This window comes from Haemorhous mexicanus, chromosome 6 (assembly GCF_027477595.1).
Source record: "Haemorhous mexicanus isolate bHaeMex1 chromosome 6, bHaeMex1.pri, whole genome shotgun sequence".
Classification (NCBI taxonomy): domain Eukaryota; kingdom Metazoa; phylum Chordata; class Aves; order Passeriformes; family Fringillidae; genus Haemorhous; species Haemorhous mexicanus.
In genome coordinates, this window is record NC_082346.1 from 60,697,089 (window position 1) to 60,724,075 (window position 26,987).

The following is a 26,987-nucleotide window of genomic DNA, read 5'->3' on the forward strand; positions in this document are numbered from 1 at the left end:
CACTTTCTCGGAGTTTTTATTGCAGCCTGTGCTAATCCAGTCCCTTGGATTAGGTGTTCTGATCCTCCCTTAACTATGAGACAAATTCATTTCTGTCAAACACCCAGCGTTTAAACGCTGCCTCCCCCCCTTCCCGCTCCCGCAGCCTCAGTGCTGCAGGATGGAGCCTTAATGCCACTTTAGTTCAATTCTGCAGTTGTTTTCTATTCCCCTTGATCCTGGATTAGGATCTCACCCTCAGCACCGATTTGTTGTGGCTTTGCTCCTCTCGCGGTGTGATGGGGAAGCCACTGTGGGACAGTTAAAGCCCGGCCAGCTTCGCTCGCTGTAAATGCACCTGAGTTAACGAGCTGTGGCCAGAGCGTCCTGATGAACACCGTTTGCATCCCTTTTAGAGATCGCCATCATCCCCCGGCTCTAAAAACTGAATTTCTGCACATGGCAGCACGGTACAAACAGAAGAAAGGGTTTATAACAATCCGTTTTCCATTTAGTGAGAATTCTGTCTTTAATCACACCTAGCATTCCCACACCTTGATTTAAATGGACATGGTGGAGTGTGGGCACAGGGGGAGTGTGCAGGATGCTGAAGGAGCTTTTCCATCAACAGCACTGCAGTCCAAAGGCTTAGCAATCAGCTGGAGTACAGGCTACACATCTTGTACACAAACATCTCTCCTTGCATTCTTCATTGCCTTCTGAGAACATTAAACCTCTCAAACAGAACTGCTCCAAGAGCAACACTTTACCTAAATTATAAATCTCCTTTTTCCCTAACTGTGGTTTAGACTCTTACAAGTCCCTCATACCATTAGTGAGAAATTTGGTTCCACTAGATAGTAATTCAAATGCAGTTAAAACTACTTTTCTTCCTTTTATGTTAAAATGCGTGGTATTGTCTTGCAATTTTGACTTGTTTATTGTATCAACAAGGCTTTTGACTGTGTAAATCCTTGAATTGCATTTTTCTTTTGAAGTTTAAGCAATGAGTGACAAGGTTTCGATCAACTTGGACGAAATTCTGGTCAAGCTTGGTAGGTCATTATATCATACATTTTTTATTAACAGTTACTTATGCACTGCATACAGTGATATTTTCTGCTTTAAACAGTTATATTAACTTCAAATAAATGTATAATATTAAGCTTTTGCTCTTTGCTTACATAATGTTAGCTGGGAGGTTGTGGAGAGGAGTCCTGACAGCTATTTAATAATAAAATTTCTATTTAGATATTTTGCTTAAATAGTTGTTAATCAGAGTTTATGCAATTAATGCTGCTCAGCATATGTTTGTTTCACAGCTCCACTCATATTTATGTATATAATGAAGGGTTAATTTTCTTCTTAAGCTTCCCAGATAGAAAAAAATCGCAGTGCTAAGGAACATGTGGATCATCAGATAAATTGTGAGTAGTGATAAATTATCGTTTTACTGGATGCTGAACACTGATTTTGTTTCGTTAATCCTGGGACATGCTCTGTGTCTCGGGGGCGGAAGCAGGATAAACAATGGAAGCTGTCCCGTGTCCTGCTCTCACCCTGCCTCATCTTTAGCCATCAATGCTTGCTCATTCTCCCCAGCAGACTTTGCTTTTGCTCGCCACTTTTAGCTGAGGCTGCTCAGCTGCCTCATGGACAGCCAGTTTCATGCTGCGCCATTTCCTGCTCTGACTCTGCAGCTCCTCACAGTCACTGGCAGCCCTTTGATTCAGCTGTGCTTGCTCAATACATCTGCCACTTGCCTCCCTTTCTTTCTTCATGTTTTTTGTTCTTTCCAGATTTGGACCTCTGCCTCACTGCATCTTCTCTCTTTCTGTTTTCTTGAAATAATGAAAGTTCTCTCAGTAGCTACTACGTACTCAAGCCTTGTTCTTCTTTTTTTGCTATCAAGCAGCTGGTTACTTTATTTGAAATTCAAAACAGTAAACCCAAGGAGAAAGTCTTGCTCTGCATCAAATTTGCTCTCTCCCAGGGCTTACAGACAACACAGTACTATGGACTTATGTCTGGACTGATTTTTTTAACCATGCTACTATGTGGAATCACTTCATGAGGTCTGAAGAATAGTTTCTCTACTACAAACAATCTGAGAACATCTGTGCTCACCTCTTTTACTTTATAGGTAGATATTCAAGCACATAACCTCCATAAAAAAAAAAAAAAAAAAAAAAACAGAAGAGAAAATTCTGGTCTAATTGGTGTTCTTTTTGATTATAGCATTTCTAATAATCTTCACTGATATGTCCAAGCACTTATTCATTAAGAAGATTATCACAATTAAATTGAAGCACCTTAAACATGTAAACATCTGTAACACTAAATCTGGCACACCTTAGGTTCTGGTTTTACTCTCCAGTCACACAACTGAACCTCAGAGATAAGGCTTTTCTTAACATTTATGCAGGCTCAGGGTAAATGCTCTTAGGGAAAATCCAAGGGCTGTGTAGTAACATGGCGTAGCTGCTTTTGTGTTCAGAGATACCTAAATATATGTAAACACACAGCCAACACTCAGGCTGTTAGCAGTTTGGGTTAAGTTTTCCAAAAACTTAGCAAAAGATAGTAACACTGATGTAATTTTGTCTCTGTGTGAGTATTACTTGGCAGATGAACAGCTGTAGCATTCAGCCTTGGACTTTTGGTGTGAGATTCATCAGGCTATTTGGCTACAGTCCCTTTCTTACCAGTGGAGGGAAACAGGCACTTTTCGGATGTGATTTACCTTATCCTGAAGAAACAGTTTAAAGTGGGTTAGATAAAGTAAACTTTGAAAGTTTCAGCTTGTCTCAGCTGGGTGTAGCTGCAGCCATGGGTGTGCTGTTCTGAAGAGGGTCCCTGCACTTTGGGGTGAGATGGATCTCACCCACCAGGTCCTTGTGAAAGCACAGGGTGAGTTGAACAGCTCACAGAAGTGTAAAAAATACTAAATGAGATGTGAAGTGTTTATTTTGTTAATAATGTTATATTTTGGCAAATCTCAAAAAGTCATCTACAGGGTTCTGCCATACTCAGCTGTTTATTTACAGAAAGGAAGCCATGTCAGTTGTCTTATATTTATACTTCGTGCTAAGTAAAGGCAAGTTATTGACTTTAGGTATTGAAAATATTAAGGGACTGAAGATAACTCAAGGATAACCCAAGATATTAAATTTGAGAAATTTACATTGAGAAATTTTTGCTTTTCACTGACTGACATTTCTCTGTGAGAAGTGGTTTATTTTCTGCTATAAAGGCACATGCTGTTGAAAATTAATATATAGCAAATAGTGCAAAACCAGAGCCAAAATTCAGGAAAACTGAAGTTTCAGAGCAGTAATTCCAACAACTCCAGACCCATGTTGCATCACTAAGATGCTCTTCCCAATGGAGTAGATGAGAGAAGGGCAGGATGTGATTGCCTTCTGTGTATCTGGCATTTAGTGCTTCAGGGCAGCAGTGATAGCAAGGGATGATTTAGCACTGATAAATCTGAAATCTTGCATAGAAGAAAAGAATTAAAAAATACAGAGAAAAAGTATTCACTAAGTTGCGCCTACTGCATTGCAAGGTGAGCATGCAGGATAGCTCTCACAGCTTTTACTTGTGAAGAGAGCACTGGTCATGTTCAACAACATGGATTCTCCTCTTGCCACTCATTCAGAAAGTGTTATCAGCTGTCTGCTGTCGGAAGAGGCAGAATTAAGTTTGCCTTAAGAATCTCCACAAATATCATAGTCTTTGAGAACCTGTCATTATAATGCACTTTTTAATTGATTAACTTATGTCCTATACCAATTTATCACACATTATACATTCCTACATTGAGTAAAATTCCTTTTTATTTTTTTTATCTCTCTGTTTTCCACTAATTGCTTATATGCCTTTTGTGATGTTTTTTATTTTTTTCTTTAGTCAGCTTTCCCACCCAGAATATTTGACAATCTGGGCTTCTGCAAAAGAATACAAATGTTTGAAAGAGGGTCCTGGTTCTTGCTAGAGTGTGAGGAGTGTTTCAGTGGGAACACTGAACTGGGGAATACCACTAACAGTTACTTCTGTTCTATACATACTGGGATTCAGAAACAGCACAAACCATGGCAGTCTCACAATATTAGATGATAATTAAGGTTCTCACAACACAGCTGAAAATCCCAATGTTTTGACTGACTTTGTTTTACCTCGCTTACTGCAGGCTCTCCACTCACCTGGCGTTGTGGAGATGAAGTTTTTTAGGAAGGAATTTTTAATCATTCTAAATATAGACTTTTTGTTTCATGGATTTGTTGAAAATGCATTAATATACTTTTAAATTTATTTTTTAATTTCAGTGTACACTGCAAAAATCACAGAAAAAAAGAATGGAATTGCTTGGTTGGAGGAAAATATAAAGAAAGGCAACGAGGCACTCGTTGATTTGCAAAAGCAGAACGAGAGCAGCAAGAAGCACTGTGATGCGTGAGTATGAAAGAGCCTGAGCTCTGAGTTGTGGCTGGCATTGAGGAAGTCAGTGAGGAAGGAAGGGAAAAATAAGTGTGGATGTGTTCTGACAGCAGTGATGTTAAAGAAAACTTTAGTATTCTCCTGGTTTTTTTAAACTGCAAATCTTTAGGTATAAAAATGACAGTATTGCCCATCTTCTGAAGAAGAATTCTAGAAAAGCAGACTATATTTAATTTTGGGTTGGTTTTTTATTTAAATCCCCAGTTTTCACAGGTACTATCTTTGCAGCATGCTAAAATATTCATGTAGTAAAGTAATAGAAGCATAATTTTTCTACATTTGGATGCACCTGAGTTTTGTCAAATTTGACCAATATTAAGAACACTGTTATAAAAAAGACTTTCTAAAATTGAAAACATTTCTATTCTTTGTTCTCAACATGTTTCATGTTACTTTTTGTTCTATACATATTTTTACACAAGATGTGCTATAACTGCCTCTCCACACATGTGAGCTTCTGCTGGCAGATTCCAGTATCAGTTTTGCTCCAGACTGCAAAATTTGTCTTCAGGGCACAATCTTTTGATGCATGCAATGGGCTGCCATTCACAGTTTCCCTTACATAAATGTTTGTATCAGATAATTAGTTCAAGTTTTAAATGCTGATCACTTTTGGATCTTAGTGATTAGAAGCTTTTCAAGACACAACTTAGCTACAAGGAGTTTCATCTTTCTGACACATAATTTTTAAAAATTAAAACCTGTTTTTTGCAAGGGTAGCTGAAAAGGCAAATCTATATTTGACAATACAGAGTTTGTCCCAGCTGATAAAATCCACCAGAGTTTTCCATTTCTCCACAATCTGACTAGTTCCTCAGCAGCTGTAGTGAGGATTTTTTTGACAAATTCTGTTTTGCTATCTTGCAATTCTATTTCTAACAGTAAGTACTTCAATAAAAATATCTATGACATACATTTGAAATTTTATTTTGCAATATGAATGGAGAGTGTGGGTGTTTCTGAGACTAAAGAGGGCATTGGGGTCCTTTCTAGGTTTATTTTGAACTCTCAGAAAGAAAAAGAAAGAATGGAATCATTAGTGAATAAAGTAGGTGTAGTGGCTGGCATATTTGAATGGATTGCCATTCAATACTGATTTGTAGCTTTACCATTAAATGTGTTGGGAAAAGATCTGACCTTGATAAAAAAATTCTATTTTTCCATCACATTAAGTTCTTGCCTCCAATGTAGTATAAAATGAACACAAGTTTATGAAACTATCCGCACTGCTTCCTTTGATATATTTTTGAGGCTGAAAATCTGTTTGCAAATGACAAACTGTTAAGAGATGCAAATGAAGGAGTAAAAAATTAAGGGTAGAACTAAGGATCTGATCTAAATTTTAATCATTGAATTCAATGGGTTTTGGCTCAAGTCCTACAAAGAATAATTAATGGCATTAGTGTAAAGAGACTGAAAATGAGAAGTGACTCATTAATGAATACATGTATTCATAGAAGGACAATGCTTGCAGAAGAGTAGAGACTTTGTGTCTTAAATTATTGGAAATGTCATTTAACGACAGACTAAAAACTGCAATAAACAAGCTCTGGCAATAAGATCAGACAATTAGAGCACTTACACAGTAGAATCACCCCAAACTTCTAAAATTTATTCTAGCTGACACTCCATCTATACTGGACATGATTCTAATGTTGGTTTTGTAAATTCAGATTCTGTTTTGGAGTCACAATCACCCTCACAGCTGACTAATTGCCAGTGATAGAGCTCAATAGAGCTCTCAGAGAAGCAACGTTTTGTCTGGGTTACAAGACATTCTGAGTATATTGGAGCAGATTTGAAGACTTTGAACAAAATACAAGGTTCTTATATTCAGCAAGTTTAGAGTAAATATCATTTATGGAATAGATGTATTGGGATAATACTGTGTTTTCTGAAGAAAACCATATTGGTCTATGTAAAAAAGACCTGAAGGCAGAAAATGACCCAAATGAAATATATTTTTAGACAAGTGATGACACTTTGCTAATATTTAGTTTCTTGAAGGATTCAAACTAGAAATGTTGATCCCAGAGCTGTAAGAAGTACTGAAATGCTGCTGATGGAACCTATTCCAATTTTATTGTTTCTCTTACAATTTTTAAATTTGGATGCAAGGATGGTGGGATTTAATGAAAATGGAAGATAATTTTTAAAAAGCCACATGAACTCAGAATGTTGTTAGTTAGGAAAATAAATTGTTGTCTTGTCCCAAGACAAACTGCAGGATAATTTTATTGCTTTCAAGCTAGTGTGGTTAAAGATCTTTTCTACACACTGACTGATAAAAGGAAGGACAAATAAATGTGATGGCTACCAAGGACATCCATGAGACAGTGATGCATTTTGCAAGCAAGTAAATGAGCTGCTTGAATCCTGCATGCCTGGCTGTGTTCACAAACACTGTTCTTGTACCACATGTTTTTTCCATGTCCACATAATAGATGTGAATGAAAAATATAACTCACAGCATGGCTTGTGCTCTGATTAATGAAACCTATGAATTTCCCTACAAAGAAAGTAATGGAGTTTTCTGAGTAAAAAACATAATAGTGTGTGGTGTGCAAGCACATTTTTATATAAGTATGTTGGTTTCTGGTTTTGAAAAAATTTGACCCTTTTGAAATTCAGCTTTCTGCTGAATTTGCAGGAGATATGGTGAAGTAACATTTTGTAATTCCACTTTTAATCACCAATCTTTTTTTCCCAGACAGGATTCTTTATTTTCAAAAACTTTTCAATATGCCTCTCTTAAAGATGACATCTGAATTTCACTTGAATCAGAAAGTCTATCTGCCTGTTTTTCTGATATTCCCATATCCAAGGCAGAGGTATTTCTAATGCCTGGATGTTGAGAAAGTCCTGCTCTTTCAATAGTCCCAAGAATTCTGTGAAGCTGCTCTGCTCTCAGTACCATCTACAGCATCCTGCTGCAGGAAAGTCACTTTGATGCCTTCTGAGCAGGACTTGCTTGGCAAATGGAGGAAATTCTGAGTGCATTTGGGTGTGAGATGGGTGCTGGTGATATTGGTGAGAATGTTTTGGGTGTCTCCAACAAGAAGATTCAACATATCTAAAGGATTTATCGATGGTGCTGTGTTGAGGACCTAAAATGTGGATTTAGATGTCTCTTACCATGAGCTCAAAAAATTTGTGAAGTTTATTCCACTAATTCCTTAAAAAGTGCTTTGTAATGTTTCTTAATTCTAAATATTTTCTTTTTTTCTTGAATTTGCAGGTTTAAAATATTAACAAAATAAATGTATGCCTGCAAAAGATTTCTGCACTAAACCCATTTATATTTAACTTTCAAAAAATTAATAAATCATTTGTTAGCTAATTAAGTAACTAGGTGTTTTCTTTTCTAAATGTTTTTTTTACTAAGAAAGCGTATTACCACTAACATGCTTTTATTTTTTTGTTTACTTTGTCCACAGCTGGAAGCCCACCTATGCAATTCTTAAAAAGCATGGAGAATATTTGAAAAATGAAACAAAAGCTTTAGAGGAAGCTACAGAAAATGAGAGGTATCTGTAATTACCTGAGATGAGGTTTCCAGCAATAATACTGATTGAAATGACCAGCAAAACTAGTGCTGTCTGCAGGAAAAAATTGTTGCACTTTTCAATTTATAGTCACTTATAAGTGACTGAATAATTTAAAGAATTTTTGTTTATATTACTATGAGATCATATGTTATTTTGTATGGTAAAATATGAATTCTTGAAACTCAGTTGCTTCCCAAATGCCTATTACAATTTTTCAGAAGATTGTATGGGTGCCTACTGTTTCAAGAAAGCCCAATAAATAAAAATAATTAATGTTTTCAGGTAACAGTCAGAAGAACATTCAGATAATTTTATGCTTTTCCTTATTTTTGAATATGAGTTGCATAGCATTATCAGGATATACAAATCAAGTTTTTGTATACTGTTGTATATTCTTCAAAACAACCACAAAGCATGCAAACTCAGTCTTAGGTCCTGAAAAATGAGTAAGTGGCTCAGAAAAGCCTGGTCTAAAACCATTTTAAGACTAGTTCTGGGCAAGCTTCTAGTCAGCCTTAATTGCAAATTCAATTCTGTTCAGTGAGTGGCATCTCAGGTGTTTCATCTTCATTAATTAGACTCAGCATTTAAAAGAAATTATGAATTGTGCAATGTAGCTGCCTACAGTCAATGAAATAAAGAGCAGACCCCGAAGATTCTCACAGAAATGTTCCAAACGTGCTGTGCCAAGGAAACCCTCCAAAGTTCTACTGAACAAAGTAAAAGTGATCTGCAGTTTAGGGGGGCTGCTCACCTGCACTGCTCTGCCTGGGAGGGGGTGGAGGCTGCTGGCCCTGTGCTGCAGAACTCATGGTAGACCCCTCCAGATACCTAAAGACCAGTTTGGAGTTGTAAATTTGTAATTTGGAGCTGTAAATTTAAATAGGTAATTTAAAACATTGGCTTTGAGTTTTTTGTAATCATTCTTTTTGCCAGTTGTCCAAGACAGCAGAAACAGCATGCCTGAGAGCCTTTAATTAACTCACTTAGTAGCTTATCTTTCTTCTTCCTGTTCAGAGCTCTAAATTTGGTGAAAAATAAGGCTAAATTGGCTTTCTATGAGTATATGATTAAGCCTTTTTGGCTTTCACTAATTTGAGCTGACAAGCCAAAGAAGCATTACTTTTAAATTGCTTCTTTAGATAACTAGTTTCAGTTCCAACATGAAAGTGTTTGATCTGTTTTTCTGAGCTTAATTGTAAGACATCGTGAGTACAAATCACAAAATAAATTTAATTCATGCATTTTTCAAAACTGTGCCCCAAAAATAGTCTCTCTGCACCAAAGCATTTGATGATATGTTCAAGTTAGCAAGATGTGCATTCAGTAAATTCTAAATATTTAAATTAGGAAGAAAAATAAGTGTCTTTGGAACTTTATGAGCTGAATGTTCCTTTTAATCTGACTTTTGGGGGCACTGAGGACATGATGCTTTAGATGGAAAGATGTGTTTTAAGGATGCACAGATCAGTTAATGTTTAATTAGGCACTTATAATGGAGGTTTATAAAATGTTCCACATTTTTTTGTTGTTATTGGTTTCAAAAACATATAAGAATGCATTTATGAGCTGGAAGTTAATCCTGAAAATAAGTGATATGAAGAAGGAAAAAGTAATAAATTGCTATCCACAAAATATTCAGGGGGTTGTGAGTGCTGCCATTTTCCTGTTGTAATTAGATTAAAACTTTTTCTGATTAATGTGAGCAGTGGTGAATTCTAAATAGTGTTTAATTCTGTGTTATCTACATGAACTGCAGGATGTAAATTACTTGGAGAAAATATTTAAAATATTGATGATTGCTCAAGACTACTAAACTATATATGGCCACAAATATTATCTGTGAAAAATAGATTTTGGGAAAAGAATATGAAGTTTTAGGATTATATTCACAAGCTTGAAATATACCTGTTACAACAAATTATTTTACTTATTTATATTATTTCAATATATTTGTAATACATTCTAAGTTTATTAGCAAATTTATTTTTGATCAGTTATTACTGTAACATCTATTTAATTAAATAGGACTGAATATTTTTCATCTTTCATACCTAAAAAATTTTGTACAGTATACAGAAATATTAAATAAATAAAAAAACTTAGATTCCTGAGACCACCTGTGTAGAAAAAGACATAGATTAGTGTAATTTTCTATGTGAAGTTTGGGAAATATCAATTTCTGGGTTTGATTCACAGTGTTGACCTACAGCTTCTCTCCCCTAATTTTTAACAGTCAGTTTAACAGGAACTCTTGCCTGGAGTGTAGTTTGATTTGAAAATTGGAATCTGACTGTGTTTTGCCTTGTGAATTTGTTTTCCTTTTGTAAGAGCAGTAGATTCTAGTATTGAATTTAGACATAAGTTTTTCTCTCTCCCATTGCCTGGCACAGCCAGTGGGCAGCCAGGACTCTCAAATGCAGCCTTTCAGTCATGCTGCAATTAAATGATAAATAGCAGTTTGAGATAAAATGTGTTCCTTAAAGGGAAGTCCCATGTGCTTTGCAAGTGGTGAGAGCTGTTCCTTAATGTAGGGGCAGGTTAAGAGGTGGGTTTCTGGCTTTAATTGCTCCTATGCACCCTAATTTTTCTCATAAAGGAATTTCTTGCTAATCCTCAGGTGTACTAATAATTTATTTTTTTTAAAATTTGCCTCTCCATTGTTCACATGAGTTTTTCTTGCATTAATTGATGTTACCTACTTCAGTAATTCATTGCTATGTGCTCACATGATGTCAGTGAAGTTGCATTTGGTGTAACATTAATTTACAGGGCAGCCCCACAAGAAGCTGAGCATTCTGGCTCTTTGCCACTTAAACATTTAAGTGTTTGCTTAACCTTAAGTATGAATAGTCCTGTTGTTTCAGCGTGACTGATGGGTGTGCTTAAGGCTTCCCCAAGTCAGACAGAGATTACTCAGCATCTCCTTGGAGGCAGCTCTCAGTCCAGTGGTGCACCAGGCTGCTCTAAATATGGGAGGTTTGGCCACATTCTCTCCCTCTGTAACTTTGACCCAGCTCCACCAAAACGGATGGAATTGTGCCAATGTGCACCAGCAGAGACTTTGGCCTGCAGTGAGGTTCATGATGATTACAGGCAAAACCACATTTGTCATCTGCCAGGCTGCCTTTGAACATAGTACAGTCTAGATTCCCTTTAGAACAGGGAGGTTTGGCTGGTTTTTACATCCTCTTCTTTGTTACATACAGCATAGTCTTCCTTGGAAATATCTGGAAAATAAAAAAATAAAGCCAAATATTGCCATATTAAATATAATCTGATTTTTTTTTCCTATGACAGCAGCAAATTAACTGAGCTAATGTCATGAATTCATAGTTTTTTTTCCTTATAAACAATGGTTTCCTGTGAAAAAAATTAAATCACATTTATTTTTATAGGAAAATATATGAGGATTCCATAACCCAGTGTAGAATGACTTTGGAGGAACATCGCAAAAAATATACAGAAACTGCTCTTGCCCAGAAGTATTACCAAAAAAAGGAAGAAGTTGAAGAAATTCAAAAGAGAGTTTTGAAACGCCTTGAAAAATACAAATGGAAAGAAGATGCTTGCTTGGATATTCTAGGTACTGCTATTGTCAATGCTTTTGCAATAGTCTTCTGGTAGTGCACTGCACATTAAAGGTGCCATACAGAAAACTTTCAATTTTCCAAATTTTCCTTTTAACTAATAAAATATATTCTCTTTGTCACACCATTTTTAGGGAAAAAAAATTCTGTAACAAATAAAAATTTAGATTATACATACTGATATTGCTTCCTCCAACCCATAAATGTAATGGGGAGAGATTTGTCATTGAACTTCTTGGGTAAAAAAGTTCTAAGATTTCTTTAGATTGAGCCTCTCAAAATTATAAATTTAATTTTCATCACTTTTTAGTGCTGTTTTTAATGCCATTACTGTTATACTGCATTTTTTGTTATCTGTACTAAGCCAGGATAAATGCTCCTGATCTATTAATTTATCTTATATTTGTTTAAGAAAATTAATTTGTTAGTTAATGATCTGAAGGTAAATTTTATTTTTGCAGAGGCTGTTTCTTTTACAACCATAAATGATTGGGCTGTACACATGTATCCTTGATTTCTAGTGTTTGTTCAGCTGTCAGGAAAGAAGTTTTATATTTACCTTTCACAACTTTCTATTAGAAAAGATAGTAAATATTTATATGTTTATATATTTATGTTTAGAGTGGCAGCATTGGCATTTCTCTGTGGGAAAACTGAAGGTCAAATTCAGCTATTCAGTTTGAATTTATGGGAGCATTTTGGGTAAAGAATACAAAATTTCATTTAATAACATATCCATCAAAATTCTTCATTTAGGAGAAGCTTAATAGAAGTTAGAGTTGAAGATTTGCCAAGGAAAAGCAGATTTATCAGGGTTTCCTGCACCTCTAGCATTTGTGTTATGACATAGAGAGGTCAGGGATCTGGTGGCATCAGTAATTAAAAATATTGCTTGCATGAAAAAATATATTGTTGTAAAATATATTCCATGACTTGGAAGTGCCTCTATGAGGAAAAAAACACAGGAAACCTTGCAGCTTGCTGAAGCTGCTGCACAGGAAACCATCAAACTGGAAAAAGAAGCAGAAGAATTACAAATGAAAATTGACTGCTTAAAAAAGGTAACTGAATCTAAATTTTATTTTATATAAATATGTGTTATATATGTGGTCATACATAGCACTGTTACATTTTCTGAAACTCCAAAAAAGTAGTATATTTTCAATCTCACAGACAACAGGATGATCCCAGCCTTATAATTACATTTCTATAGCACCACATATGTTTTCTTAGAGAAGAGGGGGCCATGACTGTGAAGGTTCTTACAGCTTCCTCTCTGCTGACCTTGGTTTGTGCCACAGTTTCTGCTACGGTGCCGTGTCACGATGGCTTTGGTGTCAGCTCAGGAGGATGCACTTGAAAATAGATCAGGGCCACTCCTCAGAGAGCCCCAGAGTTTGAGTGTGCAGCTTTCACACACTGGATGAAAGCTGCACACTTTTTCCTACTGGGTTTTTAAGGGTTTTTATTTAACTAAGTAGGCTTTGCAATAAGAATAATGGAAATTCCTTCTCTCCTTATTTTTTCCTCAAAACACATGTGTGGGTATGTAACACCCAGCAGTAAAACTGGCTGATTGGCTAGGAGAAGTGCTGATTCCAAAGGGAGAATCTTCAAAATAATCAAAGGGATTTTATCAGTACAGATTTTGGACCTACTCCTCTGTAAAAGGTCTTTTCTAAGCCTGAGTAGCCCAATCTTGTAAAGGTTTAGTAACTTTTAATGGGAATTGCATCTGGGTGCTTTTACCCATCTGTCTGGAGCAGATGATCAAGGACTCCATTTACTGCCTAGTGCTGATAGCAGCACGTTTTGCACAGGTGGTTTTTCTGTTTATATTCTGTCATCCTGTTTGACACTCCTGGTTCCAGACTGAAGTTCCCAGTGATGCTTGGGCTGTCTAAACAGACAGGAAGAAGGGATGTGGTGAATTTGTTTATAGCTATGAAGGAGACCATGTAAAGAGCTCCAGGTTCTGACATTTAGACCCATGCTCCAAAACTTCTGTGTTTATTCCAGTTGTTACTGTTGACCCAATAAAAAAAAATATTGCCTCTTTTTAACCTTATTCTCCTCATTTCTTCAGAACCTCTTGGCTGCAGAAACTACTACTGAGCACTGATTCATCAAGTTTAGAGAACTTTTGCAGCATGTAGCTAAAATAGTTCAAGTTTTGTCAATTTTTATGCCATTTGTTCTTTATCTTTTAAGAGCTTCAAAGAGACTAAAGAAGATCAAAATAATTCCGGAAAGATTCAAGGAAAAAATCAGAAAAGTCTTGAGAAGCCAGAAGTGTTTAAAGAAAGGTACACTTAAAAATATCTTTTCCCCTTGCTTTTATCTAGAATACTGTGTCAGAATTTACACAAAGACTGCTACAAAACACAGATTGTTGTTCAATAAGGACTGACAAGCTTCTCTAATCCCGGTCATGTGATTTAATTATGTAGTTTTAAAAAGTTTTATATTTCTGTGGGTTAAGATAGTGACAACTTTTGATTCTTGGAAGCTCAATGCATCTGGAAACATGCTGTAAAAGTATTTTGTAGAAGCATTTTCTCCTCAGCTACTGTTGAGAGATCTGTGTGAGTAGTTTTGAATGCAATGATAGTGACTGTGCAGTCAGAGATAAAATAACATTAACTCTACTAAATACATGTATTTGGAAAAGGAGTCAGGGTTCCACATGTCAGTTGTCTTCACCTCTGAACTACTTAAGAAATTTAACTCTTAATTTAGTTCTTAAAAACAAGCATGAGTGAAAGTTTCATAGACAGGATTAATGGCTTAGTAAATTAGTCAGTGATCATTTACAGCTGGGACTCACTTTAATTTGAGCTCAATTACAACGACTGAAAATCACCATGAGGACTATCTTGCACTTATCTGGAGTCCTTGGGAATGTTGAAACATCCCCTGTTGAGCTGGCACTTTTAGACCAAAACCTATTTTAAAGCAAAAATATGTCTGAAATACTTTGTCTAAGTGATTTTATATTATGGTGTGCTTGAAAAAGAATCCTTTTAGGGCTTTAACTAGGCATTTAGTGGAACATATTTATAAAAAAGTGTCATTTTAGTAATTCCTAAGATTTTTTCCACAGGGACCTTTTAAGTCTTTAGTGTCTTCTTACAGACCTATGAATCATTCAGATGATCATTTCTTTGTGGTGTAGCCTTTGCACCCATTTTACCTTCTCATGTAAGAATTTTGTAATTGGCAAGAACAGAAACATGGGGAAGCAAGAAATTCCCCTAGTTTCAAGGCAAGGTAAAAAAAAAAGATGGAAAGCGCTCTCTTTTGAATTTTCAAAGAAACCCATGTGTGTTCAGTCTGCAGAACACAGAACACCAGTTGAAGACCTGCTGTAAGAGGCAGAGATCCATGATCTGGGTATGCAGGGGTAAGAATCCCTCAGTGAGGCTCCTTGTGGTAAGGAATCCATAGGGTGCACTGCCAGACCTGCCATTGCTACAATTCTTTTCTTGTCATGGAGTCTGCTTGTACTTTCACCTGAAGAAGTATATGTTCCACAACATAAAGGCTTGTAGAAAATGGCATAAAATTGGTTTCTTAATATCTTTATCTTACATTAGTGTATTAAAAAACTCTTCATTAGAAAGCGTGGAAGTGACTGCTCAAGTAACTGTTGGTGTTAAAAATGGGTGTAATTTGAAGCTGTAAAATAAAAAAAAAAAAGCCAAAAAAGAACTCTGAAGGGAAAAACCCAGACAGAAACTGTGTATTGAGAAAATGAGTGATAGGAAATAAAACCTTTGCAGACTCAAAGCAATGTACAAAAATACAAGTGCAGAATGTGGGTACCAAAGGCAGGAGTTTCTTTTGAGCTGTCCTGCAGCCTCTACAAAGTTACTACTGAGCAAAAAGGTCCTTTTCAAGAAAGGAGATATCTTCATCTTCTGCCCCAAAAGAGGAAGAAATAAAAAGGAATTCTGCTGTGAATCTCCTTGAAGTGGTCCAGACCAACATGAAATCAGCAGCAGCAAGGGAAAGAACTAAAGAGAGCAATGAAAGCACTGGGCAGAACACTGTACAGACTGATACCCATGAAAATCTTTAGAAGGCTTCAGGACAAGAAGCCAACTTGCAAGCCCATTAATAGGTGCTGATAGACATGTTCTGCCCTGGGCAGCAGGATGGCAGAGGGAACTGCTCCTTCAAAAGCCTGGAACACTGTTCTTTGAATCACTTAAGGTCTGGCCGGGTGCTGGTTAGGAGAGTAAAACACAGGTTCCTCTGCTATTGCCAGCTCTTGTCACCAATTCACATCTCAGCAGTTACACTGACAAGCACCACAGTTTAATTTCCAAAGCAAGAGTTCTCATCAATCACCAAACAGGACTCAGCTCTTTTTGAAGCTCTGGTCTTGATTTCTCAGTTAAATATTCCATTTATGACATAGAAAGGCTGGTAGTTGAACTGTGCTATGGCATATATAATGTTCAATCTCTCTGCTTCTGTAAAATGGTTGGGAGAGATTTAATTCCATGACTCTGTAATTCTTCATTTCTTTTTCTTTCCAATTTGGTCATGTATTAATTCCACCTCTTACTTTCCAAGTATGAGTTTTTTGCTACATCTTCACATGAAGGAGATTCCATGATGGATTATTGTAGTTCTTGCAGAATCTTTGCATCAGAAGTGATTGACTTCTACTGATCAAAGAAAAAACTTGATAATACAAATCTTAGAAAAAGACTTAGGAAGTTGTTTCTGGATTTCTAATGTAAGCATATATGAAGAGCCAACTCAAAAGAATGCTCCTGATGAAAATACTGAAGGAGGTTTCAGTAACTGTAAATACCATAGAAGCAGGTGTGATTCTTCATATGTATAATGAAATACACTTGATTCCTGTAGTTGAAATTAATATTAATCCTTGGGTTTCTTTATGCTACAAAGAAGAAAATACTACTAAGGAACTGACAATTTATTTTGGCTTAGGAATATCTGTTTTTCTCTTTGCACTTTTAAAAACCCCCGCAGTATGGTTCAAGATGAAGAGTTTTTATCTACTCAGATGTCTACTAACAATGAAGTGAAAAAGAAGACAATTGATTATTTTTGTTGCTGCAATTTGGATTGTTTTCAGCTTCATGATGCAGTTTTATTTTTCTTCCAGTGGTATTAATTAATGTCAGAGAAGATGTGCATGGTTTATATTTCATTAATGCTTTTGTGGAGGAAAGGGAGCAGGTGTACTGCATATGCAGAGTTTAACTGCAGGCTCTTTTGGAAGGCTTTAATACTCAAAGAATTAATATCTTAGGAACTTCTGAGTTTGATTTGTAACTCTGTCTTTGAAATGTTATTCTGTATATATATGTATTGTAAGAGGATTTTTTATTTAATGGAGAGTGAGTCTTTAGAACTTTAGAGTTGTCAGCTAGGCTTTACAGAAGCACAAGGAAACTGACTCCAGGAACTTTTAAAGATGGAGTTTGACATCCTAAGTTCTGAAGAAAACCCAAACCAACCAAATAAAAAACTCCCTAACCACAACCCCCCATTTATTAATGGCACTGATGGCCTCAGCCACAGTAGCCTTGTTCAACTTATATTTGAATGATGATTGTGGTAAAATGAGCCAGTTGGAACAAAGTGAAACAGTTCCAGCCAGAGTTCTGTGCTTAGCTCTGTTTTGATTTCTCCTTGCTTTTGACTCCCTGCATCTGGATTTACACCTACACCAGCCACACACATCTTGTTTTCTGTAGCATTCATTCTTGACACATGTTTATCTCGAACGAATGTAACTAAAAATTTACTTTGGATTTTAGTTCTTTAGGTGGTAGATATTTTGTACAGTTTGTTCAGTCTTAGTCCAGCACAGCTCCAGGTGTAAATGTAACTTGCAAGTGAAAATAGTCCTTTTCATCAGAGACACTTGGCTGAGGTGCTTTCAAGTTTTATGAGAGTACAGTTCACATAGCTCACATGTATATATGTAAGTTTAATATGTTAGGTACTTATATTTAGCCAGGCTTCTCAGTGGCATTTTTTAATTAGTGTTACTAATTTTACTCCACACTATCTTATAAAGTGTATCCTACATTTGATCTCGTTTTTGTTTATGGAGAATTTCAAGAAGAACAAAAAGACTGACTCAGTTCTTCATTTGTTCTGAACAGCATTGTTCAGTCAACTACAAACCAGATGTTGTAGCTAGAAGCACAGAGACACTAAGCAGGAATGCCAGAGACAAAATAAAATAGAACTCATTATTCTAAAAAATACTAAATGTTCCTGTGCCAAACAGCCACTTTACTCTTCATTGTTCTGCTAACCTTTGTCTTTCTGCACTGTAAAGGGCTATTTACCCTACACAGATAATTACTCCACAAGTGAAAACACTTGCTGCAGTTTTCTCTATTGTGTATGTGTAGTGTGAGTATTCCAGACAATCTGAGAGAGAAAAAGTGGTTTTAAATGTGAAAATGTGATTTCAGAACTACAATAATGAGGCACTTTAATAAAAGCGTAAAACTCCACAATACTAATTCTTTTCTTTGATACTGACAAAATTTAAGCCAACAATGTTCTTATGATTGGCTTATTACTCTTTATGGCCTCTTTTTCAGAGATATTCTCTTTCTGATATTATTTAAAGAAAACCTCATTTTTGTCAACTACTGGTGCTGAAGTGGTAGAACTTCTTGACAACAGCCAGTGCCCTTGAGAATTCCACTTATTTGAAGCAGCTATATTTTAGGATTTGTTTTCTTTTGCAATGAGTAATTTTTCTTTTTAATTTAAATTTGTTTAGGGTGTTTGAACAGCGTGAACGCTCATTTTTGCCAAAGGGGAAACATCAGCTCTATAAAACATTGCATGTCCCATGCATTCCTCGGAAATTTGTCCAGTCTGTACCGAGTTTTAGATTCTCAAAGCAAAGACCAGAAACAGGTGCAGTGTGTTTAATAACTTCAGTGAGCATTTTGGGTTATTTTTGTGCAAAACAATGGGTAAGTGATGATAACAAATCTGGTGAAATGCTCAACTACTTATAGTTGAAGCCAAACTTTCAATGGAAGCTGGGTTCTCAGGTTTTTTTAGGTTCTGTAAATCTTGTGTGTCTGATTTCTCCCTTTTCTGTGCAATTAGTAAAGTAACATGACAGATACACACAATGTGTGGTGTCAGAAACATGAAAAGAATTTAATCTCAAATCTAAAATACCTTTAACACTGTTTGCATTAATACAGTAAATATTAAACAGCTGTAATTTGTTTGATACTTTAATACTTTGTGATAAGTTTCTTTTTGCTCTCTATTAAAAGGAAAATTTATAAGGTTGTTCCCAAGTTCTGTTTCAAAATGCCATACTTTGGATACTTAATCTTATTGACAATAATATGTAATATTTGTAAATTTAGGGAAAGAAGAAAAAGAGAAATCTGTGGAACTTCCAGTGGCCACCAGCAGTTCCTCCAGGCTTGCAGAAAATTTATCACAGGTGTGTTGCTCTCCCTCTGGTAAAAATATGAAGTTATACAATCTGTTTTATGTGGTTGTTTAAATTTAAAACACTTCAAATATACCTCATGTATGTATATACATATAATGTACAAATATACTTTATGCATTATATCTTACATAAAACCTGTTAGTGCTGTAAATTGCTAATCATGGTAATCTGCAATTGCTTGGTAATCACAGCAAAAATCTTTCTTTGGTGCCTTTTATTTCTGAAAATATCTGTGTTCTTACAAAGTGCATTCTAATACCAAAATTGAGGTGGACCATCTTATCAACTGATTTTGTATAACAGTTTTTAACATTTAAAATCACATCTGTAAATTCTGTATGTAGCAAATATTTGGAACTCTGAGGGAGGATCAAAACCTTCTGTTACTGCTGAATCATGAGCCATCTACTCCATAATGAAGGGTTTCATAAAAGACTGAGTGTACAGGACAGCCCACAGCTAACAGCTCCATTCTGAGTTTTGACCAGAAACAGAAATGTGGGCTGAGAGGAATAAAACCATGAACAACACTCCTTGGTGCACTGTAGGAGTCCACAACTCCATTTTCTATCTCTCCCCCATAAGACTGTAGTTACTATGACATTTTTGAAATAGTGGAATGAATTGCAGGTTTATTCAGATACAATATTTTTTGTTCAAATACTATAAACTAATCCAGAAGAAAGCTGGAGGTACAACTTGCAAAGTTGTGAAAACCACCAACAGTCTCATGGAGGGCAAGGCCATTCATAGGAGCAATAGATTGTTAAAGTATTAAATGGAGAAATTAGAGGAGGTAAGGCCATAAGGGGTAGAAGAGTTTGTGTTTGATGTGCAGGGACTTGGGGAAGTTTCTGTCCCTAAACCATCTTTCTAAGGGACATCTCACTGGATCAATTTAAAATCAAGATTTAATGAACAACAAAAAATCAGGTGAAAAATGTTAGCATAATTGTGATTTTCTTAAGAATTTCCAAGGAACTGAAGAATGAGGTGAGTAATCACTAAATGGTTTAGAATGAAGTCTGTGTGGAAGACAAAGCCTTCATAACACAAAACAAGATGAAGGACAGTGACAGGACTGAGTGGGGCGAGACCAGAAGAAATTTCAAGCAATTCTGATTTGTGACTGCCTTAGGGAGTTGGACATGATGAGGATGATGGAAGAGCTGTTGCCAGGGTAATCTAGAGATGAGGCTGGGAGTCTGGGACCTAGAATTGCACTTAGACTATTGTAGGAAGCAGTAAGTCAAGGTTAAGAGAACTTTAAGAAAGGGTGATGGCAACAAGGAAAAGAAGATGGAGTGTGAGGAAAAATAAAAAGATTGGAAGAAGGAAGGTTGCTATGCTTCAGAAAAGGTGTGCTGTACACTACAGGAGTTCAATGGCAGGCAGATTCTGCAGAACCAGCTCTTTTGTCCCCTATCCTGAATAGAAATCAGTTTGATACATTTTGTTAATTAAAAATAAACAAGAATTAGACACTCCCTGTAAAATAATGTGTTATTTGATGCTAAGGCATAGATTCCTCACCCTGCCCTTAAGGCACAAATACACACTACATAGAAGAGTGATGGCTTCTGCTCTGATGAAAGTCTGTGAGGTTGGGAGTATTTCCGTATTTTCTGCAGTTTGTCAATCCCCACGAGACCTGTGTTGACTGAGACTGATGTGGATGCTCAGTTGGCCTCTAGAGGCAGAGCCAAGCCTGGCCCCAGCCCTTTCTGTGTTCTCAAGCACAAGCAACCAGGCTGCAGCAGCAGCAGCAAACCTGCATGAAGTTTGTAAATGGCATAGCACTATTGGTGTTACAGAAAGTCAATTAATCACATCTAGTTAGCAGTGCTGTGACTAAATATTAAAAAAATTAAAGGATATAGAGTATCAGGCTGTCAAAATGTAGGTGAAACAAAGAAAAGGTTTTTACATTGTCTGATCCTTAATTTCTGGTTGAAAGAAGGGATTTCCACAGTCTAAGGAGAAATCAGAGTAATATTGCTGAAGTGACAATTTAACTTGATGTCTCGTGTGAGTTTTTTCTGTCTTTTAGATGGTTACTGACACTGAAGGGACTAATCACCCACAAATTGCCCAAGTTCCATCAACAGTAAGCATAAAGAACCAAGTGAAATTCAGGTAACTTTTCTTTAACAAAACAGCTTTCATTTTTGAGGCTGGGGTTTATGGAAATAATTCACATTTAGACAAATATTAAACTTTGTCTTTTAGACTGTCAGGTCTTCCAAAGCAGTTGACTTCCAATCAACAGTCTGAGAGTGGAAATGCAGTAATGGGTAAAGTATTACTGTGATTTTTTTGATAAGGTTGGATCATATAGTTATAAACTAGGAAATTCTACGGACCAAATTTTGACTCTGGCATTGAGAGAGCTGCCATTTACATTTCTTTTCCACCTTGATTGTTTAGATCAAAATTTGAGTATAGCACACAGGCAGAGTCCTAATTTGAATAGAGACTTAACTGCTCAGTAATGTGGGATTTAGTCTGCACTGACCCTTGTGAATGAAAGGATCAGTCCAAGATCTCTTGTAAATTCACACCTGAGTCTCAAATTACTTGGGTAAAATGCAATCCAGTCTTAACATCTAGCCAGAAGGCACGAGAAAATGCAAATAAAAGAAATATAATAAACCCAGTAATTTAGGTATCTTGAAGAATCAGATCAAGATTATTAAAGATGAAAATTAACTGGAGAAAAACATGTAGAACGCTTACAGAAAAATGCCAGGGTAGTTACAAATACACCTGTAGTTTTTGAAATCATAAGGAACTGAACTTCAGTTTAAATATTTCTTTTTCTAATTGAACTTCTAATTTAGATGCATATAAAAAATTATAGCCTAGATTTTTTTACAAAGAGAACATGGGAGCTTAACCCACAGTGCCTGAGGTGTAGCACAGTCTGAAGGGTAGAGCAGAAACTCTGACAGCAGAAAGTCTGATAATGTTTCTTCTCATTTCTCATCCTGACTCTTGCCCAGTTCTTTAAACTACACTTCATCACTGTCACATGGATGTGCTTTTTATATTGCTCCCACCTGGTTTCTATTGACTATTAGCCCTCTCAGAGGGTAATAGCTGGAGTAGACAAACACAGCACTCTCAGGGAACAATGGGCAGGTTTGAAGAACACACCAAACCACAAGCAGCAGCGTCAGTAATGCTTTGACAGCAACGAGTGGCAGAACAAGAGGTAATTGTTATGGACAGAGCCACAAAGTGGGTTGTTAAGAAAACCACAGTCAGAACACTTCCTTACCAATAGCAATGCCAAGCTAGTGAACTTTTCTCAAGGATTCTTTCCCACAATGTCATTTTTATGTGTCTGTTTAAAATGCTGTTATAATACAGGCAGTGCTGTCTTTTTTGTGCAGCAAGCCAGGAGGCCAAACATGTTGCTGAAGAAGCAGATGAGCACATGGACTGTTCGTATGTACCTCAAGTAAGAAAAGCATTTCTTATGTCCTAAGTAAGAAGTTTATTTAGACTAGTCAAAGTATTTTGACATATTTGATTCAGCTGGCAAGAGGCAAGTCTCAGAAATTGGTAAAGTGTCAATTGGTGCATAACATTTTCATTAATATGAGCTGATGAAATGTTTTGAAAAAAGTCTGCATTTAAAACTCACTTCTTGGACAGAACTATAAATAAACAGGCTCAGTGCTAGCTCCACTGAGAACATATTTATAGTTAAAAGGACTAATGATATTTTGGGAAATGTTGTATGTTACAAACATCATTGTTTCTTTCTTTTTAATAGGATGTGCACACAGCTTTTAAGCCAAATGAAGATAATCCTGACATAGAAGAAGAAAGTGCAGAATCTTTCTTAAGAGCACCTAAAACACCTGACTTAAAAGGGAAAAAGCCACACTTCTTAAAAACACCTCTATTTGACTCGTATGATTTCAACTTTTATTTTAATTCTGAGCAAAAAGTTGCAATTACTGTATAAACATTTCTGCTCTTTTTGAAAGATACTAGTGAAATCATTTTCCAGAAAGCTCTTCTGAAAATATTTAGAATTTTTTCCTTAGTTATGCTTGATATTTTTGAAGTTTTCTTCCTACAGTATCATTTCCAGTTGAAGCAGTTTCGAAAGATCAGTACTTTGCTTAGAAATATATGGTACACATGGTCTTTTCCTGCAGTAATATTTGTCACTTTGATTTCTAGCTTTAAACAGGCTTTTTGTTTGGGGTTTTTTTTGTTTGTTTTTTTTTTGCTAAGAGGGCATGGAGCTGGTAAGAACACCACCTCCCTTTACTTTAAAGAAATGTGTTATCTGCTCTGTGATGAATAAAGCAATTATTAATGGAAGCTATGGGGATGTAAAAAAGTGAAAAAAGAAGAAAAGGAAAAAATAGAAGGAAAAAAGCCATCTACATCACTTAAAAAACTATTAATATAGTCTTAACCTTTCTGTATTTACAGCATTCAAAATTTAGGTTGTGAAGAAAGAACATCAAAATCTCCTGCTTTCTTTTCTCACATGAACTTCTCCCAGAAGTCACCTGGCTTTAATTTATTTGATTCTTCTCTGTTTGGAGCACAAAATTCATCTGATGAGGTAAAAAAGTGATTAATTGTGAACATTAATTTTCCACATAGCAAAATATTGTGAACAAAACAGCACTGACACTGAACAAGATTTTTCAGACTGGTTATCTTTGCAGTAAGCATTTTTTTAATGTCTTGGTTACTTTTAAGCTTGATGTTCTTTGAAAATGTTTCATTTATTTTCTGGAAACCTCCCTATGATGACTTTTAACCAAGTATGAATCTCTCTCATATGGATCATGTACAAACACACAGTGACTCAATTCACCAAAAGGCTTCTGGTTCAGTAGTACAGTGCTAAATTCAAGGTCTCTAGCAGAATTCACAACTCACGTGCTTCCCCTGTGTGGTTTTGTCCTGATGAAGTGAAGAACGGTGAGAAGGGAAGCAAGGACAGTCTGTTAAGGTTACTGAACAGCAAATATGGATTAGCCATCAAATGGAGGCAGGCAACTAAATGGAACAGGGAATGGAATCCAGGTCTTCCATTTTCTTTGCAGATTCCCAAACTCTAGTGCTGTAGAGTAATTTTTCCTCTCCTGGGCTATGAGGTGGATCATTGGGGATCCAGGATAGATGAGTGCATAGGACAGGGCTTATGTATCACTGGGCAGTGTAGATCCAAGCTCCATTATGCAAATGAGGAATTTGAGCCCAGGTAGCTCCAGTTGCAGGGGCTGTGCTCAGTCTTGTGGTTACTGGCTGGGAGCTGCAGCAGGTATGAGGGAAAGCACCATTTCATTCTGGCTTTGGCAAGATACCTGGGGTTGGTGTCTCACAGCATGAACTGTGTGCAGGAGAGAACATGCTGGTGTGTGGTCTGTCAATTGTTTAGGAATGAGGTTGGTTTTAAATCACCCAGTGCTGTCGGAACCCACATTATGTTGTGCCTGCTCAGCAGCAGAAACCAAGAATTTACCAGGCTGTAGCAGATCTGGGATTCTTTAAAGTTAGATGGCAGTTTTGAAGAATTTCGGCATCTATTTTAAATCTAAGAACTCATTTTAAGAGGGACAAGTGGTTATCCTGCTACTCTTTCTGGCAATAAGAGGCCCTATTCAGTAGGAAGTATTTGTGTTGTTGCTTGGAGATTTTTTAAAATGTCACAATTTGAATAGTTTTGAATAGTTTTGGTTTAAAAAATCAGCATTAAGTCAGGTCAGCTTTTGGACAGTTATCAGTCTGTTTTTTTCCTAGAAGAATGGAGGAAGGGTATTTGCAGCTGCATGCAAATATCATAAAACCTATCTGATCAAAGGACCTCCCTTGCAACTTTAGGGACTGATAAATACCTTTAAATCCAGATTTTGTAAAGCTGCTAACATTCACTGAGACAGTGTTTTTCTCACAAAAAGCAAATACATATCAGCATCAAAGTTCAAAGTTCACTTTTGCCTTTCTCATTTGTTAAATAAAAAATCTGTTTACATTTCAGACAGAGGAAAATTATTCTGTGGGAAACCTGAACCCTCTGTCCCCACATGCAGATATTGGTAAGTCCGAAACTCAGATGTACTTGTGTATATCAGCTCTCTTCTGCTTCTGTTCCCATGACTGACAGGCTCATGATCCAGAGCTCCTTTGGTTATCTGAAATGATGTTCAGCTGTGATAATGTAGCTCAGTGGTTTATTGTGCTCATTTGTGTCTAACTAAACCTTTAGCTTAAATCTTCCCTTGCATGTTGGGCTCTAAACATCTGATGTATTGTGGAAAAGAAGAGGTATGAGAAAGAAAGAGATAGGGATAGTGTCAAGTGTATTTGAAGCAAAATGAGAGGACTTGCAAGGGAGAGAGCAAAGTCCAAGTATTTCAGTGAGTCATCACATTTTTCTCCAAATAAACACTTTTGCAGATTCTATTTACAAATACCTCTGTTACAAAATGTATCATGCAGAAGTGTTTTGTTGCTCTAAACCATTCAAGTGCTCCACACTTTATTCCATGTCAATTCTAATAACCACCCCCTGGAAATATCTCTGGTGCAGCAATAAACACACAACTGTAGGGAGATTCTCAGTGGGATATTTGGCACAATATGTTAATAAAGGAGCACGTGCTGAATGCAGTATTCACTCAGATTTAATCTAATAACAAATATTATATGTATTCCATATAGGAAGCCTCTTTGGGAAACCAGAAAATGAGGATGCATTTGCCTTTCCCTTCTCCACGGAATCAACTTCTCATGCATTTGGAGATGGAAAAGATGATGTTAGTTTTTCATTTGCGTTTGGACAGGATCAGAGATCATCACAGTCTCCTATGAAAGGTTTTCATTCTTCCACACAAAATACAAAGCCATTTACATTCTTTTGAATACCTTTGACTTCCTTTAAATTATTTCCTACTTAGCCTTGACAAATGTTTCCAGTTTCTTGAGTTAAGGTACAAAGCATTTCTTCTTCCTTTTCTTGTAAGGATACATTATTGCAATTGCTGCAATGCATGTTCATCAACCGCATGTTTTGAGGTTTTCTTACTTATCTTTGAAATGTGTTTGTTCATAAACTGTTACTATATGCTCTTGCTAAATTGGCACTCACAAACAGAAATTCATTTTAGGGTAGAGTGTTAAGTCAATGTCTGTGAGAGCATTCAGCTTCTGATAAAAACTAAATTACTTGTATTAGTAAGAATTACTGTTGTAGCAGTTAAAGCTGAATTTGAATTAAAGACAATGTTCTTGAGTATTCTGTGTATAACAGCTGATTCATAAACTATTTGAAATAAACATTTTTGTTAATGTTATGTTAAAGTTTTGTAGGTAATTCTTAATATCTGAAGTGGAACAATGATGCAATTGTAATACTTAACATTTCATTCCCTTTCCCTTCTTTCCCTTTCTCCTTTCCCTTCTTTTCCTTTCCCCTCTCCCCCTTTCCCCTCTCCCCCTCTCCCCCGTCCCCCTTTCATCTCTCCTCCTTTCCTTTTTCCTTTTTCCTTTTTCCTTTTCTCTTACAAAATCCCAAGGGGAGTAGAGTCCCTTCCCCTCTGCTGCCCTGCAAAACCCTTAATGACAAAAAGCTTGATTATCTATGCCATTGTTTCTTTTCTGCCAATTTCCTAAATGCCTCAGGACTAATTTTATGCCTAGAGATTTGTGAAAATTAGAATTTTTTTTTTTAAACGGAAAGTGAATCAGGAAGCTTTAGTGAAATCCTGCTGAGGTCCAGCTACTAAGAAGTGAGACAGCTTTTCTAATCTCCTGCATACCTGTCAATCTGAAAAACCTAAGGTAGAGGAAGGTTTGAGTCTCTACCTTTTATTTTACACTGCTGACAGATACTCTGAGATCATT

General features: G+C 36.3%; 1 protein-coding gene across 1 annotated transcript; it reads left to right on the top strand.

Moving 5' to 3' along the window:
* Positions 1 to 985: 985 nt before the first annotated feature.
* Positions 986 to 26,437, top strand: C6H14orf39 (chromosome 6 C14orf39 homolog). Its single transcript, XM_059848232.1, has 17 exons — positions 986 to 1,034; positions 1,350 to 1,406; positions 4,308 to 4,434; positions 7,917 to 8,006; positions 11,426 to 11,613; positions 12,079 to 12,121; positions 12,558 to 12,678; positions 13,829 to 13,923; positions 18,405 to 18,544; positions 19,015 to 19,094; positions 21,157 to 21,242; positions 21,336 to 21,400; positions 22,502 to 22,569; positions 22,888 to 23,027; positions 23,562 to 23,697; positions 25,123 to 25,180; positions 25,806 to 26,437. The coding sequence occupies exons 1-17, from the start codon at positions 986 to 988 to the stop codon at positions 26,003 to 26,005; spliced, it is 1,743 nt and encodes a 580-aa protein (XP_059704215.1). The 3' UTR covers positions 26,006 to 26,437.
* The last annotated feature ends 550 nt before the right edge of the window (positions 26,438 to 26,987 follow it).